The sequence below is a fragment of the Pantherophis guttatus genome, chromosome 10 (genome assembly GCF_059756535.1).
Source record: "Pantherophis guttatus breed Tessera chromosome 10, ASM5975653v1, whole genome shotgun sequence".
Lineage (NCBI taxonomy): Eukaryota > Metazoa > Chordata > Lepidosauria > Squamata > Colubridae > Pantherophis > Pantherophis guttatus.
The window spans coordinates 4,403,661-4,417,512 of NC_142072.1; the positions used below are offsets into that span (position 1 = coordinate 4,403,661).

Genomic DNA, 13,852 nt, shown 5'->3' on the forward strand with positions numbered 1-13,852 from the left:
GTAAACTGTGTGACTCATGTTCTTTTAGCAAATAAAAATTTTTACTAGTTCTAAATATGGAAGTTTTCATCCTTTCCCGTTACCGGTTTTTGAATCCAGCCACACCTCTTCGATTAGCAATGAGGAGGTTGAGAGTCGAGGAGATGGCCACACCTCAGCTGCAAAATTAAGGAGGTGGCCAGATTTGGTTTGTCAAGCTCATGTTGGATCAAGCTTGGTCAGGATCTCCGATGGTTCCAGATTTGGGTTCTGGAACCAAGAAGCCCGAAGACCTTCTGCTTATACAATGCAGACAAAGCCAACTTACTTGATGAATGGAGTCCGTAGTATTCTTGGACGGAGAAGTTCCTGGTGGACGGTGCTCTGGGCAGGTATGAATGAGAACCTCAAAAAAAAAAAAAACCAGAGTCTGCAAGGATTGGATGAGACCTTGGTTGGAGGGTTGGGTCTTCATTAGAAATCTTGATGCATCTATCTGGGGAGGGTTTTTTGGCAATGTCTGAAGGGCTGGATGTGAATATAGGTGGATGGTTGGATCATCTCCAGTTTTAATGGCTGCTTAATCCCAGCTGTTTTGTTTAATTTATGTTCTTAATTGGTTTAATATAGTATCATTTTTTGTAAGCTGCCCAGAGAACTGATTTGCCACCAGGTTTCACTTGTTTTTAACATTTTAACCAGTTGAGTTTTATAGCATTCATATGATGGGGAGCTGCCCAGATTTGGTTGAAAGACAAGCAGTTTTTTTAATGTTGTAAATAAAGAGCCTTGGTAGTACAGTGGTCTAAGGCACCCTGTTATTAAGCTGGTTATTAAGACCAGCTGCCTGCAATTACTGCAGGTTAGAATCTCGCCAAGGCTCAAGGTTGACTCAGCCTTCCATCCTTTCTCAGGTAGGTAAATTGAGGACCCAGTTTGTGGGGGCAATAAGCTGACTTTGTATAAATATACAAAAGGATGAAGGCTATTGCTTAACGCATTGTAAGCCACCCTGAGTCTCCGGAGAAGAGCGGCATATAAATCAAATTAAAAAAATAAAATAAAAAATAAAGAAAAATAGAGTGGACTGCAACATTTAATCTAATTATTAATAATAATTCAAATTAGAATTCCACCAGTTTTACTACCAGTTCTATATAGAACTGGACTGAACCGGGAAGAACCCACCACTGGTTAAAAGTTACAACATCACTAAGAAAATGACTTATGACCATTTTGCACACATACGACCGTTGCAGCTTCCCTATGTTCATGTAATCAAAATTAAGACTGTTGGCAACTGTCTCACATTTATGACGGTTGCAGTGGCCGGGATCACATGAACCCCTTTTGCGACCTTCTGGCAAGCAATGAGGAAGCCAGATTCACTTAACACCCGTGCTACTAACTAAACAACCGCAATGATTCACTTAACAACTGTGACAAGACAGGTCATCAAATGGGGCAAAACTCACTTAACAAATATCTCACTTAGCAACATACATTTTGGACTCAATTGTGGTCCAAAGTTGAGGACTACCTATATTGCAAATCATCATTTGCAAGAACATTTGCCAACATTTGTTTCTACGAAAAAGGTAATTACAGATAGCCCTCGGTTTACGGCCACAAATGAGCCCCAAATTTTCGTTGCTAAGCGAGACATTTGTTAAGGGAGTTCTGCCCCATTTTACGACCTTTCTTGCCACAGTTTATTAAGTGGATCTGGTTTTCTCATTGAATTTGCTTATCACAAGGTCACAAAAGGGGGATGACATCTCAGCCTGGGACACTGCAACCGTCATAAATGGGAACCAGTTGTGACGCATCTGAATTTTGTTCAGGGAAGTTGTGTGTGGGGGGCGGGGAGGAAATCACTTTTCTGAGTGTGATTATAACTTTGAACGGGTACTAAATGGAACAGTTGTAAATCGAGGATTTCCTGTGATTCAATGGGCTTTCTGCTTAAATTTATTTTATTTTTTTTGGAAAACAATTTTTTATTTTCAAACAAAACAAAAAACAAAAACAGCTTAAAAGCATCATCATTTCAAACAATTACAGACAGCGTATCGATCGGTTAACCTCTTTTTGTGCTTGTAGAATCGTCAAATTATAAATATATAACACAGGCTTCTTTTCCCCATTTAGAAAAAAACAATTGTACATTTTGTCTTAACTTTTACTTCATATTTCATAATCTCCACATTTTATGATCTATCCATTGGTAGAACAAACCCCCATATCAAATAATATTGGTTATCTTCCTGTCCTCTTCTTTCAAATGTCAATTTACTCATTTCAGTACAGTCCATCATTTGGGCTTTCTGCTTAAAATTTATTTTGCTAAGAGTCATTTTTTTTCTCTCTCTCTCTCTCTCTCTTTTTCTCTTTCCTCCTCTACCGCAGCCGCCATCTTCCATCTGACCGGAGCCGAAGAGACAGTCTCTATTGAGTTAAATCCTCGAGTTCCCATGGAGAAGCTTCATGTTATGTTCGATCCACCAAAACCGGTACATGGGATTGTCTACTGCAGCTGGTCCAAGGGCCACTCTCCAGAAACAATGGAGGAAATTGGAATAAGATTCCTGCCCCCAATAAATGGGTCTAACCAAGGACCGAAATATACGGGACGGGAGGACATTTACCCAAATTGTTCCCTTTCCATCAGCAATTTAACATTCCAAGATTCGGTAAACTACCTGTTGATAGAAGGAGGACCTGGACATTTTATTGTAGGTTATGCAAACATAAAAGTTGTAGGTAGGCTCAATACGTTTTTTATTGCTGTTTTCTGAGATCTTGTGCAAATAACATGTTAAGAGGGCTGGGCCCACTTTGTGCAGGCAAAAGAGCTTCTGTTCTGGCATAATAATACAAGTAGTCCTTGATTCTATAAAGTCTTAGTAAGGCCACACCTAGAGTACTGCATCCAGTTTTGGTCACCACGCTATAAAAAAGATGTTGAGAAGATTCTAGAAAGAGTGCAGAGAAGAGCAACCAGGATGATTAGGGGACTGGAGGCTAAAACATACGATGAACGGTTGCAGGAACTGGGCATGGCTGGTCTAGTGAAGAGAAGGACCAGGGGAGACATGATAGCAGTTGTTCTAATATTTGAGGGGCTGCCACAGAGAGGAGGGGGTCAAGCTATTTTCCAAAGCACCTGAAGGCCAGACAAGGAATAATGGATGGAAATGACCAAGGAGAGATTCAACCTAGAAATTGACAGTGAGAACAATCAATCCATGGAACAGAAGTTGCCTTCAGAAGTTGTGGGAGCTTCATCCCTGGAGGCTTTCCAGAAGAGACCGGACTGCCATCTGTCAGAAATGGCATAGGGTCTCCTGCTTGGGCAGAGGGTTGGACTAGATGTCCTACAAGGTCCCTTCCAACTCTGTTAATCTGTTAAATCTAATTCACAGCCATTCATTTAGTGACCGTTGGAAGTTACAACGGCAGTGGGGAAAAAAATGACCGATGACTCTTTTTCACGCTTATGACCGTTGCAGCATCTGGACTATCTGGCTTACTCCAGTTTTACTCCAGTTTGATTCTATATTGCAAGAGAAAACCCTGGAGGAATTGAAGAGCCTCCACAATTGATCCCCGTTTGCATTAAATGTGATTTGTGCTGCGCAGCTTTTCACTTTTGATGATTTGGTTTTGGACAGTAAATTAATAAATAATAAATCTTTCCCCTCTCTCTCTCTTAGGTTAAATAATTACAATTTTGTAACACCGATAGAAGAGAATAGCTCCGGGTTGAACTGTGAGTTAGTTCCTTGGTGGTCTCTGAGCTTGGTTGTTTTCTTGTAGGCGTTTCATTACCCAACCAGGTAATTTCTTCAGTACTAGACAGGAGTGGGATTTGCTCTCTGTTTATAACCCCATCCCATTCTAGCACTGATCACATTATGCAATTGGGTACCAAAACATCTGCAAGAAAACTACCTCAGCTCAGAGAACAACCAGGACTCCACAATTCTGAAATAGCTTCTGGGATTTCTAGAAGACATAATTGAAGCATGGCCATGGGGCTTCCGGTTGTGCACAAGGATTTCCCGCTAGAAAGGCGAAGGTGCTGGCCTAGAAACCAGCAGGCAGTGAGTTCTAGTCCTGCTTTAGGCATGAAAGCCATCTGAGTGACTTTGGGCCAATCACCAGGAGGAAGTGAGTTCTAGTCCTGATTTAGGCATGAAAGCTGTCTAGGTGACTTTGGGCCAATCACCAGGAGGCAGTGAGTTCTAGTCCTGCCTTAGGCCTGAAAGCCATCTGGATGACTTTGGGCCAATCACCAGGAGACAATGAGTTCTAGTCCTGATTTAGGCATGAAAGCTGTCTGGGTAACTTTGGGCCAATCACCAGGAGGCAGTGAGTTCTAGTCCTGATTTAGGCATGAAAGCTGTCTAGGTGACTTTGGGCCAATCACCAGGAGGCAGTGAGTTCTAGTGATGCCTTAGGTATGAGAGCCATCTGGATGACTTTGGGCCAATCACCAGGAGGCAGTGAGTTCTAGTCCTGATTTAGGCATGAAAGCTGTCTGGGTAACTTTGGGCCAATCACCAGGAGACAATGAGTTCTAGTCCTGATTTAGGCATGAAAGCTGTCTGGGTAACTTTGGGCCAATCACCAGGAGGCAGTGAGTTCTAGTCCTGATTTAGGCATGAAAGCTGTCTAGGTGACTTTGGGCCAATCACCAGGAGGCAGTGAGTTCTAGTGATGCCTTAGGTATGAGAGCCATCTGGATGACTTTGGGCCAATCACCAGGAGGCAGTGAGTTCTAGTCCTGATTTAGGCATGAAAGCTGTCTGGGTGACTTTGGGCCAATCACCAGGAGGCAGTGAGTTCTAGTGCTGCCTTAGGTATGAAAGCCATCTGGATGACTTTGGGCCAATCACCAGGAGACTGTGAGTTCTAGTCCTGCCTTAGGCATGAAAGCTGTCTGGGTGACTTTGAGCCAATCACTCTCTTTCAGCCCAACTGACTTCACAGGGTGATTGGTGTGGGGAATACAGGAGAAGGAAAGTACGTTGGATATATTCACCACTTTGAGTTGTTTGTAAAAATAATAAAGGTGGGATACAAATAAATAAATGTGTGCACATAAGTTTTTAAAAAATTGCTCGTAATAACGCTCTCTCTTTCCTCTCTGCAGATTTTCTGCCCAAGCCAAATGTGACTGCGGACCCAAGCAACTTCATTGAGGAATTAATTCCAGTTCATCTCCACTGCAGTGCACCAAAAGACCTAAATATTACATGGTTTAAAGATGGAAAACATTACACCAACGTGTCCCACCTCATGAACAATAATGAGACTCTTTTCATTCCATATGTATCCAAGAGCGATGCTGGGGGGTATCAGTGCCAAATTACCAACCACACCAGCACGAGAATCAGTGACACTCTCAACCTCAAAGTTGTCTGTAAGTATTTAGCTTTCAACATGTCTAGCTTAGTCTTAGTTCGCAGGTTCACCAGCTCTGAGATGTTCTCCTAACCTCATCCCTCAGGACCAGGGATGGGGCAAGGACGGGCGGGGGGGGGCTATGGAAACTATACGACCTGTGGATTTCACCTCCCAGAATTCTGGAGCCAGCATGGAATTCTGGGAGTTGAAGTCCACAGTTGATATGGAATTCTGGGAGGTGAAGTCCATAGACAGCATGGAATTCTGGGAGTAGAAGTCCATGGCCAATATGGAATTCTGGGAGTTGAAGTTCATAGCCAATATGGAATTCTGGGAGTTGAAGTTCATAGCCAATATGGAATTCTGGGAGTTGACGTCCATGGCCAATATGGAATTCTGGGAGTTGAAGTTCATGGCCAATATGGAATTCTGGAAATAGACCTCTATGGCCAATATGGAATTCTGGAAGTAGATGTCCATGGCCAATATGGAATTCTGGGAGTTGAAGTCCACAGCCAACATGACATTCTGGGAACTGAAGTCCACGGATCATAAAGTGGCCATAGTTGCTCTCCCCTGCCACAGGTCCTTGAAATGGGACTGCTCTGCTTGGAGGCCAAGTATGGCCGCTTGCCACAGGCAGGAAAGTTTGGTGTTATATCAGAAAACGAAAGTATTTTTTTTTTAATAAGAGTCACATCATTCTGTGCAGGGCGGGGGTGGGGGAGGAGAAGAGAAAAATTAAATTCTCTTTAAATGGGTGGGCGAGGAGGTTTTATGTCCTTTAAGGAGGATTTGTTTCCTTATTGCGTGTGATTAATTTGGCCCTGCCTTGTCTCCAAAAGAGATCTGAAAGTCATAAAGTAGGGAATTTATGATGTTGGTAAAAGCAGAGAAGAGCAGGCAACACCCAGCCACTTGGAAAACACCCAGCTGGTCGATCTACCAGAACTTCATGACCAAATGGGGCCCATCCCTTTCCTATAAAGAGAGGCAGTACTGCCTAGTAGCCATTCCCTAACCTGAACAGGACTGGCCCCAATGAGGACTTAGATACAATTCCCAAAGGAATCTATTCTCGGCATTTGTGTTAAAACTAAATTTGGTGTATTGAGTTAAAATTCAGTTCGGTGTATCATTAAGGCATCAGGCTAGAAACCGGGAGATTGGGAGTTCTAGTCCCACTTTGGGCATGAAAGACATCTGGGTGACTTTGGGCCAATCACCAGGAGACATTGAGTTCTAATTCTACCTTAGCCATGAAAACCAACTGGGTGATTTTGGGCTAATCACCAGGAGATGTTGAGTTCTAGTGTCACCTTAAGAATGAAAGCCAACCGGATGACTTTGGGCCGATTACCAGGTGCTGTTCTGTATTTCTGGAGGGAACAATCTCTTGTTTTCTTTAACTTCATTTGTTTCTATGGGCACTACAGACTGTCATACATGCCCAAACATCCATGCATGGATCCCAAAGTGTTAGTGGGTAGAAATAACTGGCTGATCTAGGGGTGAGAACTAAGAATCTGAAGGGTCATCCACAGCATAGCATGCCTAGATTTTATGGGACACACCTCACTCCCACTGAATTGCTGTTTTTATTATTTTTTAATTACTTCAAATCATCATCCATGTGTTCTATCTAATCCAGTATTTTCCCATCTATGGCAACTGGATGAGTGGACTTCAACTCCCAGAATTCCCCAGCCTGCAAGACTGGCTGGGGAATTCTGGGAATTGTAGTCCACCTATCTTCAAGTTGCCAAACACTGCTCTAATCTGTGAAAGGGGTCTTTCAGACTGAAATAGCAGAGGGAAGGTATGCAATTCATATCTATATGTATGTTAGAGATTCTGCTTATATATAGCACCACAGAACAAAGAACACAGTCACCATGTGTTTTACTGCTCAACTGTTCAACTGTAACAGGAAACAGGAAACTGCTTAGTACAAAAGAACATAAACAGCATTTCTTTGCCTACCTGATTTCCAACTCCGTTGCATTTCTCCATCATGTTTCTCGCCATCATGTGCAGGGAAATGAAAGTTTGTGGGACTAAAAAAAAAAAGGTTCACTCAATCAATTCCAACTTCGTGAGATCTTTTTCTTTCGCAAGAAGTTGGAATTGATTGAACTTTTTTTCTTCGTCCCACAAACTTTTGTTTCCCTGCCCACAATGGTGAGAAACGTGACTGAGAAATGCAATGGAGCTGGGCTGAGGTGACGGCGTGCGTGCCCAAGAGAGAGCTCTGAGTTCCACCTCTGGCACGCATGCCATAGGTTCACCACCACAGATATAGAGTATATACCATAGATCAGTGGTGGGATTCAGCCGGTTTTATCCAGTTCGGGCGAACCAGTAGGTGCTACTGCGGTAGGCCACACCCACCTGCCTGGATGTAATGCCATCCTATTTCGCCATGTTTTGGAGGCCGTGAGCATGTGCTGAAAGAACACACGAGAGCAATGAGGTGGCACGCTCGCATTTGCGAACCGGTAGGGAAGGTAAGTGAATCCCACCTCTGCCATAGATCCAAATTTGTAAACACTGCCATCTACTTGCTAAATACTACTGTAGTTGTTGCATTAAAAAAAAAAAAAACATCCCAACAATGAATTCCAACAATATATTTTCCCAAGATGGTCCAGGTAAACCTGAAATCCAGCCAACCCAACGATATTATAACGAACACGCCAATGTCGTGCTCACCTGCAACGCCGATTCAGTTCCCCAGCCACGATACGTTTGGTTTCATAACGGAAAGCAAGTAGACACGGGGGAGAAATTACTCCTGGAAGATTTCACAGAAAACAAAACGGGGAGCTATATCTGCCAAGCTGAGAATGAATTCTTTCAAAGGAAAAAAAACAGCAGCAGCCTGGAGATTTACTTGGAAAAAAGTGAGTAACCAAGGTGGAGTTAAAAGTAGTTATCCATAGCCACTATATGTAGTCCTCGACCTACGACCACAATTGGGACCAGACTTTCCGTTGTTAAGTAAGGCGATTGTTAAGTGAGCTGGACAGGATTTTATAACCTTTTTTTTTTTTTGCTACAGTTGTTAAGTGGATCGCTGTGGTTGTTAAATGAAACATTCAGTTGTTAAGTGAATCACACCTTCCCCCATTGACTTTGCTGGGGGATGTGCAACTGTAAGAAATACCTGCCAGTTGCCAAGCACCCAAATTTTTATCACATGACCATGGAGGAGAGGCCACAATCGTTGTAAGGCTTGTGTCTGTGTTTTCCCTGAAAGTAGACAATCTTTAGACTCACGGTTAGTCTTCGACTTATGAACATAACTGATCCCAAAGCCTCCATTGCTTTGGGCAAGGCAGTCGTTGAACGAGTTTTGCTCCATTTTATGACCTTTTTTGTTTGCCAAGCTTGTTAAGTGAATTACTACAGTTTTTCAGTGACTCATGCAGTTGTTAAGCATATCTGGCTTTCTCCATTGACTTTGCTTGTCAAATATCAGCTGGGAAGGTTATGAATAGCAATGGCAATAGCACTTACAGTAATAGCCAAAATTGTGGAAACCTTTTGGGGAAAGTGTATTTTCTAAAACTAGCTAATAACACTACTTTTTTTTTTTTTTAGTAGTACCATAAAATTATATATCAATGGAAAGATAATTTAATCGTGAGTGTAATGCAATAACTCTTATGAAGGATTTGCTATTAGAATAGCAGCTACAGTATAAAGAAGAAAAGTGAATCACGTAGAAAAAAACAAGATATACAAAAATGATCACCATAGCAAAAACGAAATATACAAAAATGATCATCATATCAGTTAATACTTAGTTGGGTAACCTTTAGCATAAATTAGGGCTTTACAACGTCTTCCCGTGGATTGAACCAAGTCTTTTAGTTCTGTAGCTGTTATAATGTGAAACCAAGATTGAAGGATGGCCTCTATTAACTGGGTTTTATTGCTGGGTCGCTTCTGACTAACTAGTTTCTTTAGTCGACTCAGCTCCATAGATTTTCAATTGGGTTAAGGTCTGGGCTATTCCCAGGCCATTCCAGCAGTGGAATAGGATTATCTTGAAACTCCCCCGCCCCCAAAAAAGTGGTGTTATTAGCCATCAAACCTCAAAAATACACTTTTCCCAAAAGGTTTCCACAATTTTAGCCACTACTGTAGACATATACCGTTTCACAGTGCTTTACAGTCCTCTTTCAGCAGTTTACAGAGTTAGCCTATGGCCCCCAACAATCTGGGTCCTCATTTTACCGACCTCGGAAGGAGGGAAGGCTGAGTCAACCTTGACACAGTATGTTCTGGCCTGTCAGCCGGCAGCCCCTCCAGCAGCCAAATCAGAGGAGGAGGAGGAGGCGTGAGAATCAGGGTCAGCATCAAAGCAACCTGAGAGCTCCGAGGGGGAAGAGGGAATGGAGCTGTCGGAGAGAGAGACAGAGGCAGAGCCTGGGCCATCCATCAGCCCTCAGATGGAGACTCAATAGCCCCCAAGTCTGGAGATGGCTGATAAGGAAGAGGAGGAACAGCTGGGTCCAGTGCCTGACGCGCGGATGCGCAGAAGGCAGAGGAGAGGAGAGCAGTGGAAATCTATGAGCCGGTCCTTGGGAGGGAAGAGCCACTGCTGCTAGTGGAGCTCCACCCTAGCTCTGGGGATAAAAGGCAGGGAGTGGAGATGAATAGATGTGGCAGACAACTATTCATCTCCCTGCCAGACAGCTCTGTTAGCCTGCGGTGAGAGAGAAACTTTTTGCCGGGGCTGCTGGCGCTCCTAATAAAGGAATCATTGATTTAAATACAGAAGGTTTGTTGTGTTTGGGGAGCTGGGTCAGAACACGGTGAGATTCGAACCGCTGAACTGCTGGCAGTCAGCAGTCAGCAGAATTAGCCTGCAATACTGCATTCTAAGCACTGCGCCACCACAGCTCTTGTGATTCATGACCCCTAGAAAGCGCAACTGTCATAAATCCATTCCAGTTGCCAAGCAGAGGGATGTTCATCGTAAGGCTGGAGGGAAGCCGCAATGGCCATACATGTGAGGGCCAGTCATAAGTCCACGTTTTCAGTGCCCTTGTAACTTCGAACGGTCACTAAACGAGGACTACCTGTAGTTGTGTCCACGTAAGCTTCCCCGTCACTGATTTTCCCGCGTTATGATCCTTTGTCCTATCCACTCCTGCCATTTGCTTTTCATGCGCCACTCCAGGCCTTCCTCTCCTGGTGAGACCTTCAACATTATCATTTGCCTTTTTTCCCTTCCTGCAGGTCGTGTAAGCAATGTCACCATCGCTGGTCCACCTGAGGCCATCGAGGGCAGGCTAATCTCCTTGACCTGCATATCAAAAGGTGACAAAGTTTCATATTCCTGGACCAACGGGAGCCAGTTGGTGCATGCAGGCGGCCACATCTCTTTGAAAAACAACAACCAGATCCTTGAGTTGAATCCAGGGTACCGAAGCGATGCTGCGAATTATACCTGCCATGGTTCCAACAGCATCTCTTCCAACGAGAGCAAACCCTATCGCTTAGACATTATCTGTAAGTCTGATCTTCCTGTTTTAAGAAATGGCACGCTGCCAGCGATCTGTAAATTCAACATTAGCAATAGCAATAGCACTTAGACTTATTATATACAGTTCCATAGCGTTTTACAGCCCTCTCTAAGTGGTTTACCGAGTCAGCCTATTGCCCCCACAACAATCTGGGTCCTCATTTTACCTACCTCGGAAGGACGGAAGGCTGAGTCAACCTTGAGCCTGGTGAGATTTGAATTGCCAAATTGCAGGCAGCCGGGAGGCAGCAGAAGTAGCCTGCAGTACTGCACTCTAACCACTACGCCCATTATCTTTTTTACTGTCTGCTTTGCAGTTAAGAGTTGGGAGACCTTCTTGAGTACTTAACTTTCTTACTCAGTGGTTTGCCATTTTTTATCATCTCAATCCAATTGATTAGTGTACCGGTCAGTTTTCAGTGCAGGACCCAGAAACTGGGTTAATTCTGTGTTGTTGTTTTTTTACTTCAGTTGGACTTGGGTCATTCTGGTTCAGTGTTTATCAAACTTGCCAAGATGGCTGGCCTGGGGAATTCTGGGACATGAAGTCCACATGTGTTAAAGTTGCCAAGATGGCTGGCTGGGGAATGCTGGGAGATGAAGTTAAACTTGCCAAGATGGCTGGCTGGGGAATGCTGGGAGATGAACTCCACATGTGTTAAACTTGCCAAGATGGCTGGCTGGGGAATGCTGGGAGTTGAAGTCCACATGTTTTAAACTTGCCAAGATGGTTGGTTGGGGAATGCTAGGAGATGAAGTCCATACATGTTAAATTTGCTAAGATGGTGACTAGGGATCTGGGAGCTGAAGTCTTAAACTTGCCAAGTGTAGAAACATTGGTCCAGTTACTGACCAAGGTAGTCCTTTGAATTGACACATGAAATAAAATTGTAAGCCACCATGAGTCTCCGGAGAAGGGCGGCATATAAATCAAATAAAAATAAAAAAATAAAAAAAAATAAATAAAAAGGGAAAGTTGCAAGGATGTTCTTTTGAAAAATGTTCTTCTGCTTAAAAATAATCCTAAATATGCATGTTTCTTCCAGATGGACCTGACCCTCCGATTATCAACGAGACTATTGATGTCCCACAAACACAAGTCAAATTGACTTGCAAAGCTGTTGTGTTTCCTTCTGCCGTTTATACTTGGTTTTACAACGGAATGAAATTGAACGATACGATTCTCTTTCTGAATATTAGTCCAGAGAATTCTGGAAATTATACTTGTAGTGTGAAAAATACGATCTCTTTCTCGAAGAGAAAAACCACTTTGAAGATCGACATGAAAAGTGAGTAGTCAGAACTGGGAACTCCTGATCATTTGCCAAATTCAGGGATCTCCAAATTTGGCAACATTTAAGACTTGTGGACTTCAACTCCCAGAATTCCCCAGCCAGCCAGGGAATTCTGGGAGTTGAGTCCACAGTTTTAAAATTGCCAAGTTTGGAGGACACACACGCACACACACAGACAAATAGATTGAGGAGTCTGCGCCTTGGGACTGAAGGTGTTTCTTATAATTACTTATAACATTGTTGAGGTCTCTTTCTCTTTTTCTCTTTTTAGGAAAGTTTAAAAGCCTAAAATAAAAATGAAGGTTGAAAAGACAATGGTGTAAGTATCAATTCTACAGAAAATATTTAGGAATTATTCATTTGCTCTAGTTTCCCCAAGTTTTTATTTTCCTATCTGTCTATCATCTATCTATCTCTCCATCCATCTCTCTATCCATCCATCTCTCTATCCATCTATCTGTCTATCTATCTATCTATCTATCTATCTATCTATCTATCTATCGTCTATCTATCTATCTATCTATCGTCTATCTATCTATCTATCTATCTATCTATCTATCTATCTATCATCTATCTATTGTATCTATTTATCCATCTGTCCATCTGTCAATCAACTTTATATGGCCTCCCATTTCAAAACAAGTGATTCTGGACAGCGTACAGCAAAAAAAAATATAAAGCAATAAAAGTATAAAAAGCAGTCAAATTAAAAAGCTTTGATTGCCAAAAAAGGATTGAAGCATCTTGAATTGAACTCAGCAGCAAACTTAATACAGTAACCAGTTTCATAAAATCCATAAAAACATTCTTTGTAACGTCTTTCTTATGTAAGAAATGATAGGTTACTACAAAAAACAGCAGCAACATGATGCTCCATTATTTCTTACTCGGTTGTAACTACTCCTCTTTTCCCTAATAGCTAATCCTTACTACAACTCAGGATGCGTAAACCTACACCCGTAGTTAAAATCAAACTTTCCAGCAGAGTTTTAAAACCAAGAAGTGGAATAAAAATTGCATCTAATAGACTATTTATTTCCCTTTCAGCTTCCATTCTCTGATTTCTGGTGGAAAATATCAAGCCAGAAGAATGTAAGAACAGCAGCCTATTTGAGGCTCCGTCTGCTTCAAAATCATTTTGATTTTTCTGAAATCTGTACCTCCCTCTTTAAAGCCGAATCCCTGGAGACCTTATCCATGCAAATATCATGCAAATACTTAAATACCCTAAGTCAAGAGTCAGCAACCTGTGGCTCTGGAGCTGCATGTGGCTCTTTCACTCCTCTGCTGCGGCTCCCTGTCACTCAAAATATGCGTCACAACAGCCAATGTGCGACATCCGCCGGCACGCGATTTATTGAACTTTTCAACCCCCGATAGGCCAACCATGGATAAATCCAAGAAAAGAAAAGCTTCAGAAGAAAACAGAACGTTTAATTCAACTACATATGCTAGTTTTGTGGCCGCTCAAGAAATAGTCAGGCATGGGAAGGGTTTTTGTGGCTCCCGGTGTTTTCTTTTCTGTGGGAAACGGGTCCAGATGGCTCTTTGAGTGTTTAAGGTTGCCGATCCCTGCCCTAAGTAAAAGCAAATCTTGATCACTACGTATTAAGGTGGCAATTTTATTCTC

The 13,852-nt window shown here is 42.7% G+C and overlaps 1 protein-coding gene across 1 annotated transcript; it reads left to right on the forward strand.

The window, feature by feature from the left end:
- The first annotated feature begins 286 nt into the window (after nucleotides 1-286).
- On the forward strand, nucleotides 287-12,224 carry LOC148112347 (cell adhesion molecule CEACAM5-like). Its single transcript, XM_087876419.1, has 5 exons — nucleotides 287-371; nucleotides 5,138-5,407; nucleotides 8,034-8,294; nucleotides 10,642-10,914; nucleotides 11,974-12,224. Exons 1-5 carry the CDS (start codon nucleotides 287-289, stop codon nucleotides 12,222-12,224), a joined length of 1,140 nt encoding a protein of 379 aa, XP_087732545.1.
- Nucleotides 12,225-13,852: the final 1,628 nt, after the last annotated feature.

Coding starts and splice junctions, on each gene's coding strand:
- LOC148112347 (XM_087876419.1), top strand. CDS start 287: ATGCAGACAAAGCCAACTTACTTGATGAATGGAGTCCGTAGTATTCTT. Junction 8,295..10,641: donor GGAGATTTACTTGGAAAAAA/GTGAGTAACCAA, acceptor CCCTTCCTGCAG/GTCGTGTAAGCAATGTCACC. Junction 10,915..11,973: donor CTATCGCTTAGACATTATCT/GTAAGTCTGATC, acceptor TGTTTCTTCCAG/ATGGACCTGACCCTCCGATT.